The 23,403-nt window shown below is 38.8% G+C and overlaps 4 protein-coding genes and 1 pseudogene across 4 annotated transcripts; 3 read left to right on the forward strand and 2 right to left on the reverse strand.

The window, feature by feature from the left end:
- The first annotated feature begins 929 nt into the window (after positions 1-929).
- Positions 930-9,266, forward strand: LOC149623326 (uncharacterized). Its single transcript, XM_089853124.1, has 7 exons — positions 930-1,280; positions 5,370-5,530; positions 6,046-6,206; positions 7,000-7,246; positions 7,490-7,732; positions 7,790-7,945; positions 8,661-9,266. Exons 2-7 carry the CDS (start codon positions 5,470-5,472, stop codon positions 8,981-8,983), a joined length of 1,191 nt encoding a protein of 396 aa, XP_089709250.1. The 5' UTR covers positions 930-1,280; positions 5,370-5,469; the 3' UTR covers positions 8,984-9,266.
- Positions 1,995-2,922, forward strand: LOC149623327 (cuticle protein 10.9 pseudogene; annotated as a pseudogene).
- Positions 9,153-12,512, reverse strand: LOC149623328 (blastula protease 10-like). Its single transcript, XM_089853122.1, has 10 exons — positions 11,622-12,512; positions 11,492-11,566; positions 11,331-11,432; positions 11,140-11,274; positions 10,899-11,085; positions 10,618-10,832; positions 10,134-10,461; positions 9,678-9,824; positions 9,371-9,617; positions 9,153-9,310 (listed from the first exon to the last, which is right to left on the reverse strand). The coding sequence occupies exons 1-10, from the start codon at positions 11,682-11,684 to the stop codon at positions 9,184-9,186; spliced, it is 1,626 nt and encodes a 541-aa protein (XP_089709248.1). The 5' UTR covers positions 11,685-12,512; the 3' UTR covers positions 9,153-9,183.
- Positions 12,513-13,033: 521 nt separating this feature from the next.
- Positions 13,034-15,933, forward strand: LOC149623329 (protein FAM50 homolog). The gene is made up of 5 exons (XM_089853123.1): positions 13,034-13,168; positions 13,245-13,403; positions 13,475-14,158; positions 15,283-15,464; positions 15,554-15,933. Exons 1-5 carry the CDS (start codon positions 13,109-13,111, stop codon positions 15,717-15,719), a joined length of 1,251 nt encoding a protein of 416 aa, XP_089709249.1. The 5' UTR covers positions 13,034-13,108; the 3' UTR covers positions 15,720-15,933.
- A 415-nt stretch (positions 15,934-16,348) lies between these two features.
- disp (RND transporter family member dispatched) lies at positions 16,349-23,297 on the reverse strand. The gene is made up of 9 exons (XM_089853119.1): positions 22,049-23,297; positions 21,631-21,739; positions 21,424-21,547; positions 20,971-21,352; positions 20,116-20,910; positions 19,853-20,051; positions 18,641-19,685; positions 18,315-18,565; positions 16,349-18,253 (listed from the first exon to the last, which is right to left on the reverse strand). Exons 2-9 carry the CDS (start codon positions 21,636-21,638, stop codon positions 17,467-17,469), a joined length of 3,591 nt encoding a protein of 1,196 aa, XP_089709245.1. The 5' UTR covers positions 21,639-21,739; positions 22,049-23,297; the 3' UTR covers positions 16,349-17,466.
- Between the last annotated feature and the right edge of the window lie 106 nt (positions 23,298-23,403).

Genomic DNA, 23,403 nt, shown 5'->3' on the forward strand with positions numbered 1-23,403 from the left:
CAAAAGTTGAAATTGTCATGACTTACAAATTTTATGGGTACAGTAGTTTAAATTCTCATGAGTTACGAGTTTTATGGGTACAATAGTTTAAATTCTCATGAGTTACGAGTTTTATGGGTACAATAGTTTAAATTCTCATGAGTTACGAGTTTTATGGGTACAATAGTTTAAATTCTCATGAGTTGCAAGTTTTATGCATTTAAAAGTTAAAGTTGTCATGTCATACAAGTTGTATGCATTCAAAAGGTAAAATTCTTACGACTTACAAGGTTTATGGGTATAAAAGTTGAAGTTCTCATGGCTTATAAGTTTTATGGATACAAAAGTGGAAATTCTCATGACTTACAACGTTTTATGGGTACAAAAGTTGAAGTTCTCATGGCTTATAAGTTTTATGGATACAAAAGTGGAAATTCTCATGACTTACAACGTTTTATGGGTACAAAAGTTGAAATTGTCATGACTTACAAGTTTTACGAGTTCAAAGGTTTACGACTAAAAATAAATGTTTAATCAAATGTTGAAGTATATAATTTCAAATGTTCGTAGGTTCATGTCATTATTTAAAATAAAATCGATAAACTTATATCCATAACTTCAAATATAACATTTTATGAAATTAGCACGGTTAGTACCCAAACTTTCGCAATCATTGATGCGGAACTAATTTCAATCCACCCTAAAAGGCGCGATTAAACCGTTCCAATATTCCAATCTCCATGTAAATTATTCAACATATAATATTCCGATCCGAGGGAAATAAATTATAGAATATATAGACAAAGACGAACTGGTGGGGGCGGTAAACTCTTCACTTTCGGTTTCTATTTAATATCTCTGACTAGAAATGGAGAGCGTGAAAGTATCTACTTAAATATGGACTGTTGTTCTTGTTTATTTAACCAATGATTTTGGGGGGATGAATTATTGGAGGCGGTTCGAGTTGCTAGTTTCAGATGTTTCTAGTCCTCTCAATAAACTAGGATTTTAAAGATTTTTAGTTAAAAATGGGGACGAAAGATAGGGTATATAAAGGAGCATCCTCGTAGTCTTTAACCACATTCAATCTCGTTAGTCGTTGCCATCAGCATCTGGATTATTTCTTCATCGATATCATGACGCGCGCAATTTTTACGGTTAAATACTTAATTTAAACTCAAGTTTCGTTGTGATTATTAACTCTTTTTCTAATGTAATTTTTATTTATTTCTGTTCAGGTTTGTTTGGCTGTGATCCTCGTAGCTATCGCGTTTTCCAAGCCGCAAGAAGATTTTCCACAGGTTAGTGATTTTGTTTCGTTCATTATTTGTCATCACGGTAAAATGCGATAAACCAACTGAGAACTGGCGTTCTGTGTTCTTTTGTGATGCTAATCCTTGGTCAAAACATTATATATTATTATTTTTGTAAACGGTTCAGTTTTGCTCTTTTTGAGACACGTTTCATTTCATTTAAAGAGAGTGAAAATCAAACCGCGAAGATGCGCGTGGCTTAATTGTTGCAAAGGTAAAAGGTCATCTTTAGACGTTAGTAAAAGCGTACGCTTTATCATTACGCTAATTGCTTACTCGACTTCATCGTCCAGACAACATCAACCTTTCTAAACACACATATTCAAACTTATCTCGCTATGCTACCAACAAAAAGGTTAATGGGGTCACGCTACGGAACTTTCTTTCTCTCTCTCGCCGTGTCTGAAATCTATTTCAAATTCCCAAAAGCTAAAATATACCTCAATAAATCAACAAAAATGTAAAAGTATCTCGTGAAGATATACTTCATTTAGGCTTAGCATAGGGTGTTGGCGCGACTCTTGTTGGTCTTAATTTGCATGAAAGCTACGGTTTAACCCCACCCACTCTCGCCTAGGAAATAAAAAATAATATTTAAAACTCAGCTTGTAAGCTTTGGGTCATCATAAATAAGCTTTACGACGTGAGATTCATTTGGGACATACCCAAACAAACATTGTAATTAAAACAATGACTGCAACCCAAAACCCAAACACCCCCTAGCAACCCATGCCGTACGAGTTCGAATACCGTGTTGATGACGGTGAAGGTTCGAGACACGGTCGTCAAGAGTCGGGAGATGAATCGGGTACCGTTAAAGGATGGTACTCCTACAACGACCCAAATGGAGTCTACCGTCGTGTGGATTACGTAGCTGATCGACACGGATTCAGGGCCCATATTAACACCAATGAACCAGGAACCAAGGCTGAGGATCCAGCCGATGTCCAGATGAGGTCCATTCAACCACCAGCTTCCCTACTTAGCTCCACTCATAGCCAACCTCAAAGATATCCATCTTTTAATAGCCAACCTCATGGTCCAACGCAGTACTACTAGACTCATCTCTTTTTACACAATCTTTTCACTAGTCTCGAGTTAGGGAAATTTTCATCTATTTTTTTAATGATCATCAATTGTGGCGGTTCCTAAAGGGTTTTCGGGGTGCAGGGTTTATAAGGGTCGGGCTTGGGTGTGCGGATTATTACGGGATTTTTTTCCAAGGGTGTTAGGGTTTAGTGGATATAGAATTAGTTTAAAAATAATTTCATTTCGGAATGCTTTATTTTTGGCGGTTTTTAAGGGCTCTAGCTTTTGGGGTGACTTTGGATAGGGTTTGGTAACTGGGTTTGTAGTTAAGGATGGTAGTTAGTAACGCTTTATATTAGTTTTGTAGTATGATATAGTTAGGTGTTTAAATTATTGCAAGGGAAAAGGTTTTAATTTTTTTAGCATTTTTTTTTTAGAAGTTTTGCTCATTTTTTTCTCTAAACACTTTTTTCTTTTATTTTTCTGTAAATTTTTCTTTTTAATTTTAACGCTAGTTAAATGAAACACATTAACATGTTTTTTGGAAATATTGTAAAATACTGTAATTATCATGAAAAAAAAACATGTATTAAAGACTGTTTTAAACATATTTTCCCAAGTTTGTACGAGATATCTATGTCCCCAAATATACGTACGTGAGAAAAAGAGAGTTTGCCGTACACGTACGCGTTTAAAATGAATAGAGTTATCATAAGTTTATAAGATATGTTCCATAAGTATGACACTTCGTAGTGCCTGAGACTTACAGCTCGAGCTAGTTCGAGAACGACGCGAGAATTGACTACACTAGGTTATGAAGTCCATCTTCCATTTTACTCTATACTAAGCCTTTGATAGCGCCTCACCAGGCGTCGCTTTACTAGAATCTATGACCTACGTCACTTCGTGACAAGCTCCAGTTTGTAACCAGTGACAAACTTATGGGACATATCTTATGAACTTATGGATTTATTAAACCGCGAACAAAATATATTCAATTATTTGGGTTGATATGGGTTTTAGTGATTCTGGGAGAGTTTTGAAAGTTATGAGCGAGGTCCGTCATTTCAACGCCGTCGTTATATATTCGGACGTGTTACGATTGCTTAATTGCACTGGGGTTAATCCAGTTTCGGACCTTTATCTGGTGGGCGGTTTCATGAGCTTGCGCAGTCGGTTTTAGTTAGCCGTGGTCAATTTGTCAAATGAGTGACCACAACTACTGTCTATAGAGCTCCTCTCTTGCCCCAAGTTCCTCTGTCCTTTTGGGTCACAGTTTAGAAGTAAAATTCGCGAGCGACACGGAAAGCTAATGGATTTAGAATTTTTATGAAAACGTATTGCGTGCGGATCGAGTTTAATATTGGTGAGTGGAGATACAAGATTTTAAAACGTGGGAGTGGAAATGTTTTGGAATTTAATGTAGTTGAGTTTTTAAAGTAAATAATTAAGATTTTAGCTATTTAATTTCTAGAAGCTTTACTCAGTTTGGTTACCGATTGTTGTACAAAATATAATTTTTATATACAGCGTGTTTCTGATAAGTGTGGGTTAAATTAAGGGCAATGTTCTTTGGGCAATTTTGAGCTGAAAATGTTCAATGACATTTTGCTATCCAGGCCACCTTTTTCAAGTGTTTTACGGATTAAATTAGCATTGTCTTTCAGTTTCTCAATTAAAATACTCTAATCTTAACTTGAAAACAGTGGCCCAGTCTTGAAATTGTTATAGAACTCAAAATCGCCCTGTATATAAAATTTACATTTTGTACAACCATGAAAACACGGTACAACCATCGGTAACCAAGCGGTGTGACTTTACTACAAATTAAAACAACTATAGTAAGTCATATATTTACCCATAAGACTGATTGTGTTGCTTATATAGATTCGCTGCACACAGAACTAAGATTCTTAGAATATTAAAAGACGTCCCCTAGCTCGAAGATAATTGCTACTTATTAGTTTCTATTATTTGAAATGAATCAGAGTAAGAGAGAGTGAAAGTGTAACTCCTATAACGAAATTGATTCGCGGTTGTTGCTAAGCCTATTTGATGAATAAATAATTACTTTTCCAAAGAGAAAATTATACGGTTTCGCCTTCGTTCGATCAGATTTCAAAGGGTGATTCCGCGGGATAAAAATAATAATTTAATGGAGTTGTCGTTTCTATGGGAACCACAAAGTTGGCCGCTAGATATGGAACATATCAGGAATACGTAGATTTCTTCCACTTGGAATCTTTAAGAAGCCGTAGATCCCCGGCAAGGGCTTAAAACTTTGTTAAACCGCCCGCTCCTTCCTCGCTATTCATTGGCTATTGAAAAATGTAAGACAACCGTCGATCCCAGGTTTACTCGTTCACAGTAAAAATTCAGGGAAATTTATAATTTCTAGTAAAATTCTGGGAAATCAGGGAAATTTGCGTCAAACAGGGGCCGAGTAATTAAGTAAAATGTTCATAAACATACCACCCTCCATAGGAATAGCATTACACCCAACTTTGGAGGCTCACAACTCTGGTTATATTAGAGATACGGGGATGTCCTTTGATTATGTTATAGTCATATTTGACCCCCTCCCTCCTTCGTTAACATTTGCTCCATAAGATACTCCATATACGGGAAAAACCTGGAAAATTCAGCAAAGTATATGGGGAAAAACATGGAAATCTCAGGGAAATTTGTTTTCCAAAAGTTGTATGAACCCTGGTTCAGAACATGCAAAGAAAACGTTTTTACAGTTAGGATTACGTCGATATCACGTGGTTTCTAATTTCAAATACATTATGCATGAGGTCAGGGGTAACAGTTCTTATAAGTCCTCCCCTTTAATTCATGCAGAAAGGAATAGAAAATGACAGGTCTAGCTGTTAAAGATTCCAAGTGGAAGAAATCGACGTGTTCCTGATCATATCCAATCGTGTACCTTTCGAACCATAAAAACAACTTTTTATCCCCTTCCTTAAACAAAAAAGATATATCGTTCAAGACTTTCTTCGATAAATAGTTCAATAAATACAATATCCGATCTCAATTTCATTTCAGAATATATCCACTCTCTGAGAAAGAGAGAGGGCGGCTGAAAAAGGAAATACCTCGAATCTTTAGATGAAATTGCATTCGAGCGCGTGATGTATTCGAAACAATGTCGTTTTTCCCCACTAGTTTCGTATTTCTGATTCTGTTGGTCAACTTTAAACCAAATCGTGAGTTCATTTTAAAAATGATGATTTACTTTAAACCGTATCTTTCTGAGTAAAGTCCCTGTACAGGGTGTTTCTGAAAGCTCTGGCTGAAATTAAGGGCATGTTCTTTGGGTGATTTTGAGTCGAAGATGTTCTATGACATTTTTGTCGTCAGGGCCATTGTTTTCAAGTTAAGATTGTCCAGAGTATTTTACGTATGACCCCTGAAATTTAATTAAGAAACTCGAGTTTAATTAAGGGGTCATCCCTAAAACACTTCAAACAAAATGCGAAAACGGTGGCCCGGACGGCTGCACGTTTTTTTTTGTCAATTTCTTAAGCTCTCTAACTAGTGGAGGTAGTTAAGTTTATTACTTGTTTCTCTGTTCAAAATTGAGTTCATATTGAATTTGAATTAAAATCGGACGTTTTTCATTATTATCCTTTATTAATATTAAAGACAGGCAGTATTTTTCGTATTTACACTTAGCCTGCAAATGACACGTAACCCTTGTGATATTTTTGGCCATATTCAGATGCGGCTAAATGCGAAGATCCTTGGAAAGGTTGGAGAGGTCACTGTTACTATTTCTCTACCATTCGGCAGACTTTCGACGAGGCGGAGAAGACCTGCTACGGTTTTGACGCGTTTTTGGCCAGTATTCGTAGCGTCGAAGAATTTAGATTCATCGCGAAGGTGAGCCGCTTGACACTCTAGCCATAAATCACCCGTTTAAACTCGCGTACCCTTCAATCAACCCGTAAGTTTTAATTCCGATAATTGCTTCGCGTCCCTTTTTGTTTTTAATAATACTCTGGGGAGCAAAACGCGATTGTGTACCGTTTTATTCAAAGCCTTTTTTGTGTTCGTAAATTGGACCCTGTATTTATGTCACCCCCGCAGTTTAAGAGGCGTGGAATTTTTCTTTCTCTCATCCATTTTTACCCGAAATTAATGCTCTCGTTTCGTAATTAAAAGCGATTTTTGGACAGTATAACTTGACACTGTAGTCAAAGGTTTCGTAACCCTTTTTGGAGTATTCTGGTCACACCCTAGTAACGTAGACTTCGAAATTTTTAGTTCTTCCATTCGTGTTCGCGATATACTTGTGAATTTTGTGGATGCTTAATTCAATACATTTTTTGAAGGGGGTTTCCTCACGTTTCGTTCATTAATCGCACCCCCGCGAATACATTTTCGACTCGATTATATGTCTCATTAACGCTCCACTATGCGCTGGTCCCCGATCTTCTTTCCCGCGTGTATTAGGCCAATATGGGACCCCAAAAATACGTGACCCACCCGAAGGCAATGTTTGAAAAGTTTTCAAAAGCTAACCACACCCTATTTTAAAACATTCTTTTGGAAAGATATGATTTTTCGTATACAATTTTTATTGTTTTTATAGAAAGGTCTACGCTACAACGTTTTTTGTGTTAGGCTTAGCATTTATAATTAGGTTTAATTTTCCATGGCGTCATTCTCGAAGATGATTCAAAAACTGGAAGCTTCCGCTTCGACCCAAGGTTGGTTCATTGGCATCAAACAACTTAACGTGACCGGAACGGACACTTACCGCTGGGTGGACGGCAGCGTTTCCGGTTTCCGGTTATGGCTGGTCAACCAACCCAATAACGTTTACGAACAGTGCGTCATGATGGACGGCACAGCCGGATATCGTTGGCGTGATGAACTTTGTAGGGAAAGGGCTTATTTTATATGCCGAAAGGACGTGGGTACGTTCAACTTCCAAGCGAGTCTCGGCTCTGATTTAGCTTAAACAAATACCACTAGATTCTCCTATAATGGAGGGGTGGAGTTTACTGGCCCTCTAAGCTTAGCAAAGGCTAGTTTTATCCCCACCTTCTTGGAAGATTTGTTATTGGCCAGAATGTTAGGGGTGCTATAGGAGCAGACATTTGCTTTAAACTAAGCTTAATTGGCTTGACGGATTTAAACGGTGACCCTTGTAATTGCAGGCGCTATGCAATGCTACGAAGGAAACGTAGATGGTGCCCGTGAATATGATGTCAGCGCTGCCCAGTGTTTAGAACAATGTCGTGGGCAAGGTTACAAAGTAGCCGCTTTATCCGTTGTCCGATGCGCCTGTTTCCAAAGCATGGATACCAAATACTTTAAAAAAAGACCGAGACACAAGTGCAACGCTCGTTGCGCGGGTCAACATTGCGGACCCAAAGGTTTCTTCGCCGTCTACAGCATAGGTAAGTGACCTCTCTCTTTCCTTCTTCGAGCGATAAATACTTGACATCCGGTTTAAGAATACTACCCGGAACTGGCCAAGACGTGCGACGACTTGCGTGACGTTGGAGTCTCGAAACCGGGTGTTTATATACTTCAAAAGGATCAAGCCGCGGCTAAAAAAGAGCGCAAGAAAAACGAAGGGATTGCCGGAACCCGTTGCTTCATGGATGGCCGTAAGTACCAAATTCTTTGACCTTTAACCTCGTCTTTAGAATAGTCCCCTAAAAACATAGGAAAGTTTCTAGGTCTTATCTCTTCGATGTTTGTTTTTGGTATTTTATCATGGTTAAGTAATACATTTTCCTAATTCTTACGCTTATTTGACACAAAGCCGTAGCCAAGGTTGGCCCGTATCCTAGTGGTAAGTCTAACATAGTTAAAAACACCCACCGACTATCCACTCTTTTCCTAAAATCAAATGTTCCCTGAATGAATGGTGTATTGTATGGTGACCGTGCCGTGGTGACGTAGATAAGCATACTTTGATGGTTTTAATTTGCGTTTCGCGCTTGTAGTAATAGAGCTCTGGGAGCTTGAGATTTCTCGTTTTTCTTAGGCGTAGGTTTTCCTTTGTTCCGCGCTGTTTTAGTCCAGAGTTTTTGTTCTTAGCTCATTCTGTTCTTAGCTCATTCATATTTGTAGTTTATGGCTTCCAGTTTTGATTTTTTTGTGGGAATTTTGCTTTTCTTGGTTCCAGAATAGTTTCTAATCGTAGTTACAGATTTTCCAGTTAGTTTACAATTTAAGTTGATGGTTTTTATTGATTTTTGTCGCTTTCAACGTGTAATTATTTTTTCGGTTATTATCCAAATAAAATCGGTGTTGTTCGTTGGGAACTTTAAAAATTTCTTTCAAGCGGCATTGTATACTTCTTAAACCCTTTGCCAGTATCCAAAGGTCCTCCCAGAACGAGATCACCTCCTTCTTCCGCGGGTGGTTCGGGTGGTGGTGGTGGTACGAATAAATTGGCAAGCGACTCAGCCGCTTCTACCACAACAGCAGTTCCAATTCCATTCTGGAGGAAAAACCGCAACAAGAACTCAAAGGACAAACAGGAGAAACCTCAACAGGACAGCGCCGATGGTCAACCCGATAAAGCTGCCGCTTCGGCCGGTGATACTTCACCGGGGAATCTGTCCAATCAGCGACGATTCAATCCGGCCCTTTCTCTAATCGTACCGTTTCTTATGGGAATGAGAATGTCTCTCTAAAGTGTCTTCTATTTTAATCATAAGACTAAATTTAATAGGACTGTGAACTACTTTTGCTAAACTATTTATCGCCTCGGGAAACTGTAGTTTCTGCTATGTTTTTAGTGCGTATGTGTCATGACCGTGGGATTGTATTACGATAGTTATTAAGTTCAGAAACAAGGCTGCAAGTGCTGAAAGTATGAAAATAGTATTTTTATTCAAAAAAATGTTACATCCGCTTTTAACCCTCGGCCATTTTTGTAAGCGTTCGCTGTAATTAGAATAATGAAGTCCTGTCCTCTGGACTCCATTACTTTACCCTTTTCAATGTCCTCGGCGCAATACCTATCATAGAAATGTTGTAAGTTACGTCAAATTTAGGCTTAATGACTAAAGAAGCCTTACATATCGCCGTGGTACAAGTCTTTCGTCCGTATCTCGACTCTCTCGTAAGTACATAGTCCGTTGAAGATATGTCCCTCTTTATCTAGTCTCTTATCGAAACTAAAATCTTGAAACTCAACTCTGACTCTTTGACCTTGAGGAGCCTGAATCCACCAACTACAATCCTCGTATGGGTTCAATCTTTCCGGGTAATTTGGGGTTTCAATGGTGGTGGGTTCGGTAATGTTACCACCACAAACGGGTTCGGCTGTACGTTTTTAAAGTTACAATAACGGTAATTGTCTATCAACAGACAATTTTAACTTACGGTAATAATCTCCTGTTATATTTTCGCACAACTTTCCGCTTGTACCAGTAGGACAATCGCATTCGCAATCTACTGGGTAGTCCTTGCGGAATGGTTTTAAATACCCACCATTTTCGCAAACGGTTGTCTCCAAATTTGGACAATCCGCTAATTGGGAATAAAAGTACTCAGTAAAAAAATCCCGTTAGGGATTTACTATTATAGTCAATTCGAAATTTATCACAATCATTTAACATTACGACCTCATTTTTTGCTAGTTAGACCCAAAATCAACTTAACTTCATAGCACTAGCAAATGCTATTCTCAATTCTCTTAGTATGAAGTTAAGTTGATCTTTTTGTAAAGGTTTGGAAAAAAATGCTTTTTAAACAACAAATGTTTGAACTACGCAATTAAAACCAAATTACTCATATCGATGAACTTGCATGTATTAATCACCACCTATTAGAACTTACCATTGCAATCGTAAAGGTTATTGGCAATTTTCCGGTCCCTGAACGTGAGACCAGTATATTTCCCCATTAGTCTCTGATTATGCGGGTTCCTAGTGACCAGGGTATTTCTTTCGTATGGTCTCTTACTGAACGCCATACTTGAGTAGTGCATAATCGACCCAAAATCATATTCGGTCCCGAAACTTTTGTCCATTTGTTGGGAAAATTGGGGTTGCATTCTACTAGCAATGTTTTCCGGTAGGAGAACAGCGTGTTCTTGGCGATCGCTACGGGCTTGTTCGTGAAAGAAGCCCACAGCGTGTCCAATTTCGTGAATGACTATGTCTTTCTGCGATATAATTAAAAATAAAATCTAGTTTGAAACCTAGATTGCTTGATACCATAAGTTAATAATATATCTATGACGTAGCACATACGTCTCTTCATGGCATGCTGTCACTAACCAGTGACAAACTTATGGAACATATCTTATGTTGATACTTACATTTTCGCAACCTTTTCCAATTGACACGTCTTGACCTCTTAAGGTCAGGAAAACATTTCCGATGTAAGAATAGCAACCCGAGAGATCGTTTCTAAAACGAATGTACCAAAAAGGGTAGTCGTCAAACATGGCGCGTTCTTTAAAGGTCAAACAAGTATGTTCCTCCCAATGTTCCATCGCGTCTTCTATGATCCTTCTGGTTTGTGGAGTGATGGCTACAGAGGTTTGTATTTGTTAGAAATTTACCGGAAATGGGGTTGAAGTTTGAGCTTCATTCCTACACTTATCAAATTCGTATTTGAGTTGTTTTTTGGGCCATAATATAATAGGGTTAGCGGTTCCCTTCCTCATTTGAAGTTCAACATCGCTTCCTTTTTCGTCATCTTCCGGTTTATGTATTGCCACGTCACCGTCTATTATGATCTCTCCCGATGAGGTTTTACTTGGGTTACCACCGAAGAGTTGAAACTGTTTAAAAACTTGATTAGTTAGCTTTAAAATTGAAGTTTAGTTAATTATTACCATTGCAAATTCCTCCTCTGCCCTTTCATCGTGTTCAATCACTTCACTTTTCTTATCCTTTGGGGATGACTCGCCAAGGGGTGAGGGTATTTGAAGTTCAAGTTGGGTTTCATCGGCGTCCAAATCGTCAAAGTACTTGAAAGTAATTGTTGTAAATTTACTTTGTCTACAAGTCTTTCCCGGAAACTTACGTGTACTCCTGAGGTTTGTCTTTTGGTGTTGTTCTTTTTCTTGTAATCTCCCAAGTCAATTACAACGTCCTTGTCAGTGTATGGGTACTTAACCAGTTTTCCCTGAAAGAAAATATTGCAGACTTACAACAGGAATGAAGCATTATGGTGCACTAGCTTACATTTACGATTTTTAAATACTCCGGAGGTGTTTCTAGAAGTTTTTCTACCTCTTTATCGGGTTTTCCCTCCGCTGCCTGTAAGTTCAATGGTTAATGCCGTTTTTAACTTAACTTAAAAATTAGAACTAACTTGAATTCCATTATTGAGGCAGTATATTAACAAAGTCAAAAATGTTAACTGTTTGATTTCCATAGCGGCGAGCCGTGGTTTGAACGGGTAATTTCCGCGACATCGAGTTTATATCGTGTACCCTCATAGACATACCCGCTTCTAATTTTTAATTAATTCCCAATTTGTTTTATTTGGTTTTATTTGATTATTGTCAAGATCAGGGTAATTGAATGATTTGTAGACCCGATTCCAAGTATTAGAGTTCGTTTACATCCTCTAACGAAAGGTAAGGGGTTGAATTTAGTAACACCTGCCCAAAGATACGTTTTTAATTACAATTATTATCTGTGGATTAAATTAAATATATTCCTCAGCAAATGGCTAGGGTTACGAAAGACATCTAGCCTTTAATGTCAGGGCTTACACCAAAGGTTAAAGCAAATTTCGAAAACTTTTCAAAGAGGCATAAGTTAGAATTCAAACGTCAATAATAGCCAATCCCCTTGCACCTGAAAAGTAGGCTTACCCGCCACAATCCCCTTGCCCCTGTAAAGTAGGCTTACGTGAGCGATGTTGAGTCGAAAATCTTTTATCATTCATAGTTTGCCCTAAGGGACGCCGTTTTCGAGTTATGATATATTTATTGTAGTAGGAAACGATGTGGCTTAGTTATGGGCCAGAGCATCTTGTTTTACAAATTTTAACCTAGTATTAGAAATTTTAGAATGAATGTCCTTTAATTGTACGTTCATTTCACTGATGTTATGGGGTTTCTTTGGTTCTCTTTTCCCTTTTCTATCAACCACTACTGCTTCTTTATTTTCCATTTTGGACCATATATTTAAAATAGGAATACCTCCTGCTCTTTGGTTTCCGATTCCCTCCCCCCCCCGCTTGGTAGTACAACCGGATAGGCAACTCCATCTCCGACGGCAGCTTATTTGTATATACTCTATTCCAGCTTTGGTTGTCAGCATGCGCAAAGCTAAATTGCATAGAGACCTAGCTTTGCTCGTGCTGACAACTGATGTTGTAACAGAGTATATACAGAATAACCTGTCGTTCGAGATAGGGAGTTTCCTATCCTATAGGGAGCTAACAACTAAGGGGAAGAGATAGTCTGACGTCACACAGCCCCCTCTGGTTGGCATTTTTGCGCGTAGAATACTCTTTCCAACCGTTAGGGGGGATGAAACTACAGTAAGAGATAGAAGGGTGTGACGTTTCAGGGTCAGAACTGTTAGCTCTCTATAGCGTGAAAACAAATTTCCGCACGCGCATTCTTTATCCATGGTACAACGTCATTCGCGATTTTCCCAACACTGATAAATGTAGGATTGAAGGCACTAGGCAGGCAAAGATTAGGACACGTGATCGGTTAGAGAGTAAACCATTAAGCCTTTGCTTTCTATTTTCATTCACTTTTTCAGCCAGACACTCTGACAGCCACAGCAAGTTTAGTTATTAGTACGTTATTAACGGTTTTAACTAGTTAAAATAAGGAAATGGCAATGTATAAGGGAGCCGCGAGTGAAGCTGGCAGAGCCATGCAACTGAAAAAGAAGGTATTATATTGCGTACACGTTTACGAGTGGTTTCGTCTCTGAACTTAGCTCTTATCAATAAGCTTAAACTTTACAGAGAGAGAAAGCTTTGGAAGAGCTCGAGCATCAAAAACGTAAAATTGAGGAAGAAATGAAGCTATCCACGATTGGCAATAAATTCGCGACACATTATGACGCTGTTGAACAACAATTAAAATCTAGTACCATAGGTCTAGTTACGCTAGATGAGATGAAGGTACAATTAAAATTTCTCTACTAGTTTTCCTTAGAAGAACGGATTCTAACGAAACACCAGGTCCATTATAGGCGAAACAAGAAGATGTGGTTAAAGAAAGAGAGAGGCAATTGGCCCAAAGATTACGCGAGAAGGAGATGATGAGGGAAAGAGAGATTCAAATGAAACAAGAGAAGAAGGAACGTCAAAAACGTCAAATTGCCGCCTTATCTTTTAGACTCGATGATGAAGAAGAAGACGCTGAAGATGAGAATGAAGATAACGAGGAGAATGATGGTGGAGATAATGAAGAAAAAATAAAATCTGAAAACGAAGAGTCGAGAGAGCCTGAAACCTTGGAAAAAGAAGATGTTAAACCAGACATTTCCAAAATTGAGATGAAGTTAAATAACCAAACATCCCAATCAAATGAAAACTCTTCCTCTAGCATTGTCGACCTTCCCGATACTAAGATTAAAAGGGAATTCTTAAGTAGTGAGGATTCAAATTCCACTTTCTCCGATTTTGGAGAGGATAAACCGAGAAGAAAGAAAAAGATTAGGAAAAATCCTGATGTGGATACTAGTTTTCTTCCTGATCGTGAAAGAGAGGAGGAAGAGATGAGACTTAGAGAGGAATTGAGATTAGAATGGGTCCAAAAACAAGAAAAGCTTAAAAATGAAGAGATATCCATCACTTTCAGTTATTGGGATGGTTCTGGACACAGACGTAGTGTTAAAATGAAGAAAGGGAATAGCATTTATCAATTTTTACAAGTAATAAGCTTATCATGATCATAATTTAAAGGAAAAGTGTTAGTAACATAACATTATACCTTAGAAGAACAGCATTTTTCTAAATATAGAAGGAAAAAATATTAAAAAACAAAAATAAACGATCTCTTATTACAAAATAATTAAAATTTAATTAGTATTAAAAACAAGGAGTACTGTGGCATCTGCCATTGGTTTAGTGGCGTCTTCTAGCCAGAACCTCTTACCCCTACAGGATTGGTTGAATTCTCACAGGCTGACAGACAGGCTAGGAAATAAGACAGGTTTACAGGTCAAAAACCAGTTTATTAATAGCTTGGACCACTTTTTTTATTCAAAACGTGAGGGTCACTGGTCCCAATGACTAGTTTAATAATTCCTACTTTTATTAAAAATTGATATGGGGACCTCTTTAATTATTTTCATTTGAACATAAATTTCGACTCCATGAGTCCAGTTGTGTATACAACCCTAAGCCGAGAGAGATTTTTTTAGAAGAGAGAACGACCACAAGTCCTGTGACCAGTAGAAAAATAAATTGGGGAAGGGTCACTGGTCCCGGGACCAGTTTCATACTTAAGACATCAGGGGGTCACTGGTCCGGAGGACTAGTTCAGAAATAAACCTTATTTCCAAGCCTGCTGACAGATGTAGGTTGAGCTGGGGTTCAAGCTAGCAGACGCCACTAAACCAATGGCGGATGGCACCAGGCTGGGAAATAGCACACTTCCTCTGGTCCAAAACCAGTTTATTAATTGCTTGGACTAGTTTTTTAATTCAAGAAGTGGGGGTTACTGGTCCTCGGGACCAGTTTATTAATTGCAAATCTATTGGAGAACAAAGGCTGGGACCAGTCCAGAGACCAGTTAATTATTTCGGGGACTAGAGGGGTCACTGGTCCCAAGGACTAGTTTAAAAAATATCCTTATTTCCCAGCCTGGATGGCACAGTAGTCCTTGTTTTTAATACTAATTAAATTTTAATTATTTAAGAGATCATATATTTTTTAAATATATTTTTCCTTTTATATTTTGAAAAAGTCCATTTTTTTTAAGGTATAATAATGTTAGGTTACTTTGACTTATTAAGGAAAATTATTTTTGTATATTTTTATTTTCCTACATTAGAAATGTTTGGAAGTTTTGCGTAAAGAATTCCATGAACTTCGTACTATAACTGGTGACCAATTGATGTATGTTAAGGAGGATTTGATAATTCCACATCATTATACCTTCTATGATTTTATTGTAACAAAAGCTAGAGGAAAAAGTGGTCCTCTATTCAGTTTTGACGTTCACGATGACATTAGGTAATTTTTTCTCAAAGTTTATCATTTAAATTAAGATTTTGATCATTCCAGAGGATTTAATTGAACTTTTTTCTTTCGCTATCGTTAAGACTCGTAAATGACGCTTCAGTTGAAAAAGCCGAGTCTCACGCTGGTAAAGTTCTTCTCCGATCTTGGTACGAGAGAAACAAACATATTTTTCCAGCTTCTCGTTGGGAACCTTATGATCCAACTAAAAACTATGAAAAATATACTATATCGGATCGCAAAAAATAGATTCCGGAATTCTATATATACTCCTGGTGTTCATTTTTGTACATATTCTAAATTAATTAACATCATAATTGTTAAAAAAATACCTCACGCAGCGACTTCTGAGTTAAGAGCCTCTCAAATAGTAAAGTTCATGACCCAATAAGTGCGCAACGATCATCAACCATGTTACAAAGATCTTACAAATTAATTAATAAAAGTTGCGGTTCAATTGTAATTTCTTCAAAAAAATTTATTAATAATTTCAATTTCAAGCACTTCAAAAAACTACAAATCTATTTTTTTGAGCCTTTTTTTTTTTTTTCAAACTTACAATGTATGGGCTAAAATATTTATTTTTCAAAAGGAATCTAAAAAATATCTTCAAACCTCCTAAGTAGCTAAATGGTTTTCATAATTTTAATACAGTTATTTTTTTTAGCACTAAATTTTAATTTAACTATCATTAATACTTTCAACTTTAATCTAGGGTTTTTTTGTTATATGTTTTAAAACTACAATAGGTGGTCAATATTAATTTCGTTTTTCAATTTAATAGGTCAATTCCCCCCTCAGTTTGGTGGTGGCATTTTAAATCCATTTTGTTGAGTCGCATCGCAATTGTAGTGGATTTTAGAAAAACTTACATTACATTAGCGGCAATATTTTATTTCTTAAAACGGAAAAGTTATTGTTTGTTTTTCTTTTCTTTTTTTCAGTATAAAAATATAAATTACCTTTTTTTTTCTCTTACAATTTCTAATCTTACTAATTTTATTTGTTTCTATAAACTCAGTATTTAAAAAAAAATGCCCTTTTTTTAAGTTTCTATTTGCATTGTTTTAACTGAAATTTATACTTAAAAAATTCATTCATTCTTTCGTGATAAAGCTAAAACCTCAACATTGTTTTTTTCGTTTTTGTGAATGTAAGATAAAAAATAGCACGCTTGATTCATTTGGTAAAACTATGGTTGTTGTTATAACGATTCTTTGGTATAATTGAAATTTGAAACTGGTTTTAACTAAATGACTTGGAAAAATACCCGAAGACCTAAACCATGGTCGCAATCTGCGAAATGAACGTTTTAGCAAAAGGGGATAATAGAAGAAGGATGCCACTCTGTATCCTCCTAATGCTTTAGTTATGTAACGTCATTCTTCCCAGGCGAGGGATCCCTTTTTGTTTGCTCTCCCACTCAACAAACTTCAGATGGGCATCGCACCGTAAGGTGAATTCTATAACTCTTTGGTACTAAATCCTCAGCAATGAACTCCCTAACCTAGTCTTGGGGTGAAACAAAAATCCACAAGTGCGTCTTGCCAAATAGTTTAACGCAAATAGAGTAATGATGAGGGAACTATTTATCGCGTATGTGATTTGGTTTAGTAACCTTGCTCCAAATGTTGCGATGTTGGGAAGAATGACGTTACACTTACACCTCTTTGTGGTACACTTCTCTCGAAGAGAAGTATTATATACTTCTGGTTTTAGCTATTGCGTTGTCACTTTTGTGAGATGGAGAAGCCATAATTTTCGGAAAATAGGATATAATACAGGATTAGGAAGCAATTTTGAGGCTTTGGCAATATTTTGTTTTATAGCGAAGGCGTATTCTTCCTTTTGGAGATTGCGTTTTATTGTTAATTAAGCGAAATGTAATTAAGCCATTAATAATAGTATAAATTGGAAGAACAAATTATTAACACCCGAAATAAGTAATTAGCACTTGGCTTTAAGCCTCATTACGCGAAACCTTAGGTTTAGTTTCTTAAGATCGATTGTTATAATTAACTATGTAAACTGAGCTTTCTTGACCAATCAGACTTTGCTTGGCGCGCGCGTCATCGCCTCCGCAATGATCGCTACAGCTCATGTCCCGTTCTTCATCCATGACGGAGGTGGAACTATTCGCCGTCATGTCTGGAGGGCTGGATTCCCCGTGGAATGTAACGTTAACCGCTGGTAAACTAATTTTACGCTGCCCTGACACGACCAACGAGTTTGAATGACCCTTCACTAAAACATTAGGGTCCAGTCTTCGCGTGGGCGCGGTAAAACTGCCCGACCTTGTCCTATGACCGTGATGTTTCTTAACATATTTGACTAGATCAGCCCCTCGACTAGAGGTAACAGTTAGGGGCTCTAACTCGTGAGTTTCGTTACTAGGTAGTTGCGTTATGGCCGGACAACTGGCGCTGGACGTCGAGAGCGTCGATTCGGACAAGGCGTAAGCGGGTTTGTCAAAGGGAATCGCGTTGGAAGTCACTTCGCAACACGAGTTACAACAGCCCTCGAAACTCGGGTATCGCAACTGTAGTTGGCCGTTTTGCGGCCCCAAGAGACTGAGCAAAGACTGAAAGAAAAACGTGGCGTAAAGCCAACTGACCGTAGTGACCAGCACTAGGAAGATGCCTATCTGCAGATAAGCTAAGACCGCTGATGAAAACATCAAAGCTCCCGCCACAAATGTGGTGAAAGCCCCCATGGCTACTGGACTACCAATCTTGGACAGTGAATGGATCACTGACGAATCCCTGTCCTCCTGAGAAGAAAGTCTGAAATGGTACCGAGATACGTTTCAGCCTGTGACTTTTTCAGTTCATTTACCTGACTTACCTATAGGCTATCCCATAATGCAAGGTAAAATCCACTGCTAAACCAATTGCGACCGAAACGGTAATGCTTTCGAGAATATTGAGTTTCCAACCCAGTAGAACCAAAGTGCCAACTGTCACCATTATGATGCAAGCTATGGTTAGAATGGCGTAGAGACTGATCAGTAAGTTCAGAGTGGTAACCAGTAACGCCAAAAAGGAAACTCCAACCGCAACACCAATGGCTACCAATGTGCCTTTTGCCAGACTGTCCTGTTTTTGGGGAAAATGTCAGTCAATAATGCGCGTAAATTGAATGAGAACTTCGTTGTCAGACTTGGCACCAACCTGCAAGTCGAAGAATTCAAGATCACTGATAAACCATCCATTCCTCATTTCTGGTGGTGCGGTAGCCATCATGCCTTTAACCCAAGTATCCACTTCCGTTTTGAACCGATTCATGTCAGTGTAGGAATTAGTGTAGGTAAAGGTACTATCGTATTCAACAACTATAACTTTGACATTTCCGGTATTTCTTTCGAAACGAGGTCCAGCAACTCCCGGTGTGAATAATCCGGGTGTTTTATGTAACAAATTAACCGCCTCCCCGATACACTGATTGAATACACGAGGTTTATAGGGAAATTTGGATGTTTGGCAACAAGGAGTTCGATTGTATTTGGTGATACCGTCAACGCAACGTCGTTCCATCCAGTTCTTCATGGTTTCGATGAAACAATTGTGTAAAAGCGCGCCGATGGTGGACTGATAAAAACTTTGGTTGCGCAATTCCTTGCAAAAGGACAGCAACCAAGATTGAGCTGCCGGCGTCGAAACGTTAAAGGTCGGGTCGTACCTCATAGTCCCGCGATCGAACGGGTTTAAATAGTTACCATTGTCAACCGGAAGCACTCCCCACACTATTCTCAAGGGTAGGTTATGGGAATAGTCCCTTTCTTTGGCCTTTTCGAACCAGAACTCCTTTTTCAGTATCATGTCGTATCGTTCGAAAGGATGGCTGGAGCCAAATATTTGAAAGTCTTTAGTGTCGGGTAGTCTTAATTTGGGGTAGTAAAACACCGCGACGGAGGCGCCCAGCGCCAGTCCCCCAAAGAGGACCAACCAGAAGTATCGCGGTCGGATTACCAAACAAGGAAGAATTTTTTCGAAGAAGACGCGCGCGGAATCGACAAAAGAAAAGTGCGTTTTCCAAAGGGCATTGCAGAATGAGGTGCAGCACTTGAGCCGTTGAATAGGCGGTAAGTATATGCCAAATGGGGGAATGCATAAGCAACACGTCATTGAGCACCATTTTTCCGAAATGATGACGGACGCTGGTAAACAGGTCACTGTGAATAAGAAGTTCGCGAGTGCAGCTGTGCCAGCGAATATACTGCCGCGAGTAGAAAAAAATAAGTACACGCGGGTACTGGTAAGCATTGTGCCAAAAGCAGTTACCGCGTGACTTCTATTAAAAGAGGAATCCATCATCTAACACAGTCGCATACGCAACCCTGTTTTAGATGAAGGATCCCTAACTAAACTGGTAAAAAATAGAACCTGAAGCATCTGACAGCCGTGATGCTACTGATGAAACTGCAGAAGAAAGCCGCGGACGTGGTTACACTCGTAACAAACATGGACAGACAAGCGTGGTGCAACGTGTCCTTGACTAATTTTACCAGGGTTCCATTGTTCTTTTCCGCTTTAGCGCAAACCCAGATTTTGCAATAGAGAAACGCGTCATCCGCTCCAATACCTAAAGGTTGGTAAAAACGTTGTAACTATACGCGAATTGCGCGAGGTGGTCCAGAACTACTTACCAATGGCGATGATAACTGTGAGCAAGTTCATGAATGGGAAGAAACGAATACTGAAGACTGTGACGTACATAAAGTAGGAAATGGCGAGCGAGAATGCGATGGCCAAAACAGTCATTAAGGTGACGAAGAATGACGCCGTGTACATCCAGATGAAGATGAAAATGACGCATCCCGCCAACCCGACGTAAAACGTATCGTGAATTAGGTATTCTTCAAATAAAGCGTGTTTCAAACCCATCTGCATTCCGCCTATCTTAACGTCACCATCCTCAATCTTCATTCTACTCAAGTCTTTATAGTAATCCATGGTACTTGTACTCTGAGCAATGGGTAGAAAAATGCTAGTGTACGTCAAGAAAGTCGAATTGGCGTAACCTTCCTCCGGGTTAAAGAAGTTGGCGTCCGTTAGGTAATGAAGTATGTTATACACCGCGTTATACTTGGTACATTGCAAGGGAACACCGTGACACAAAGCGGGGTCAGTTGTACAATCGTGACTCAGTTTTAAACCGTGGTAATATCGAGCGCAAGACTGCAACAGTTCCAGAACAGAAGCAATATCTTCATTGGTAATCGCGTGACACGATGGACGACCACTCAGTAAAGCGACGTAATTGGGCAAGGACCAGCTGCGACAGCACCGGTTACGGCGCGAATTGTACTCGCACAAAGATTCGTAATGCGAAGACTCCTTCAGTTGGATTTCGCCTATGCGACAAACGGAGGACAACGCGGGAAGCGAGAAGAGATTCTTATCCGAGGATGACTGGAAAATGATGTGAGCATAGGCACGACCTAAAAATTTAATGATGACCATTAGGATATTTGTTGCCAGACATCCTTAAAACGTCATACCAGGATCATTGCAGAAGAAATGCTCATCACCAGCCGGCTCAATGACCTGTCTTTGAGGCTGGGAAGATATGCGAGGCACGCCATTCTCTTCGCGATCTAATTTCTCCAAGGTACCCCAGAGTCCTTCGCCTTTATCACCTCCTGGTTCGGCGCTGGTTGTCGTTTCGTTCGCGGAGATAACCAACTCGCCATAATCCCTGTCCATGACGGATTCACCAAGCAAAGGTTCGCTTCGCGCAGTGAAATTACCCAAGTTGATCTTCACGCTGTTCTTCTTATTTTCTGGGGTGTTTGACAAAGGACCCAAGAAATTGGTGCTCTCCAGCAAATTTTGCCAAGCAGTTGCTCTGGAAGCCAACTCTGTTCCGCGTGGTTCAAATCCCTGCCAATTATAAGGACTTAACAAACGCAATCGCGACACCATTTAAGTCCTCATAAGGAGAAGATAATTACCAAAATGGGGTCCTTCAAGGAAGGTAATTCGCTGGTGGTTAAGGATATGATTATGCAAGTTCCCGCGGCGCTAAGCACCAATAAAATGAGTAGACTGGGGTGATTGGCTACTTGATGAGCGTACCTGATTGATTGGGTACATTTTTACAAATTTTATAAAACCACTTTCACGCTTGATGTGTAAAGTTTTAAAAACGGGTACTTTACCACTGCATTTTTGTTACAGTAGCTACAGATGCCGTGGCTATAGCGATGGTAGGTTGCAGGCGGACAACTGAGTCATACTTTCAAAGTTGTCAATGAAGCAACTTGCCAACTAGATGGTGTAACACGCGCGCAAAATGTTGTATTTTATATTAGCATCTACACAATAATTTAAATAACGCGGTCATATTGTCCGTGAATAATTATATAGGGGCTCTAGCATCGCTTTTGAGTCCGGATGTTTTTCGGGGGAGGGCTGGGATCACGTGAAAGGGCATAGGGTTATGGGGTTCCGGGAATCGAAAAAACCTTTAAAAAAATCTAAGTTAGGCCAGGCCTAACATATGTAGAAGACTGGAAGAAGGCTACGGGTTTTATTTTATAATATTCCTTAGCAGCTAGGCCTCTGCTAGAAACTTACCTGCAAAGTATTCTCGCTTTTAAATAATTGCCGTCTTTAATTGAGAGTTGAAGCGCCCCCGCGTTAAATAAAAGGCACATGATAATGTTACGGAAAATTAGAGAAACGTTTTTGGTCCGACGTCGAGTACACTGATTGAGTCTGAATCTACCGGTATTTTGGTTCGGCGTCCCGAGGCCGAGTACGAAAGCTGTCGGCGGGGAAAATAGATTTCTCCGAAGTTACCGAACATCCCCGGGAAATATTGATTTCTCCTCCCAACGTTACAGGTTTTAAGGGACGCGAGGACCTATATTCTGAAGGTCATGCGTGCCCAGTGTGGGCTTGATTTATTCTTGGACCCCCTAGTTCCTAGACAACCTGGGCCTGGGATTCCCCTAACCCCCTTCCTTCACCTTACATTCCTCAAATATTATTTTCCCCTTAATTTTAAAATATGCCTAAATTGTAACATTGTATATTGCTTTATTACTTTACGCTATGCATTCCCGCAATTACATCTCAGTTTTGCATTTATGTTGAAAATTTGTATTTTTTAATATTATTTTCTAATTAGTAATTATCTAAACACGTGTTTATAAATATAATATCTGCAAATAACACAAGCACGGTTATTGCTTGAAAACAAAATGCATTGGAATTTGGATAGTTTTAACTTAAAATTAAAATATGTTCAGATATAACAAACACCATTGTTTTTAAGCTGAGATATTAGAAATATTCTATATTTATAAATTTAATATAATGCCTTAACACGCCCAAACGATGTTGCAAATACTTATTTTACATTGTATAATAATCATATTATAGTAATTGCAAATTATAGCAATTAATATATTTATACACATGTATGTATATATAAACAATTTTTATTCCCTGGTTCAAGTATCGTTATATTCCCCAGACTACGCAGAGAAAATAAAACGCGGTGTTTTATACATAAAGGGTAGGGATCTTCAAACAAGCCGCTTTTGGACTTATTATCAGAAACGCAGAGCTACGCTTGTTATAGCTTGGCTGAATCATGCTAGTATAGAGACTCGAGGATGGGAGTCAGAACATTGTCATGTGTATCGTCAAAGAGGGGGATGGGGGAATTGCTCTCCCGCTCTATTTTCACGGATTTCCTTTCCTCTCACGCCCCCACACTCTCACTAGGGCTTAAAGTGTTTTATTCCCCCTTTACGTAGTCCAATTTCAATTTAAACCTTGAGGGTTCAACAGTATCATTTTTGAAAAACTAATTGGCCGTACTTCAGCAGTATGTAAATACGTTACAACTTACAGCTGGCGGCGGCCACAGGGATGCCATATTGGGCGGGAATTCCGCTATGTGGGCTTAATTTGCTCTAAAA

Source organism: Phalangium opilio, unplaced genomic scaffold, assembly GCF_054372755.1.
Source record: "Phalangium opilio isolate 3A_F unplaced genomic scaffold, DU_Popi_V2 ptg000113l_1, whole genome shotgun sequence".
Classification (NCBI taxonomy): domain Eukaryota; kingdom Metazoa; phylum Arthropoda; class Arachnida; order Opiliones; family Phalangiidae; genus Phalangium; species Phalangium opilio.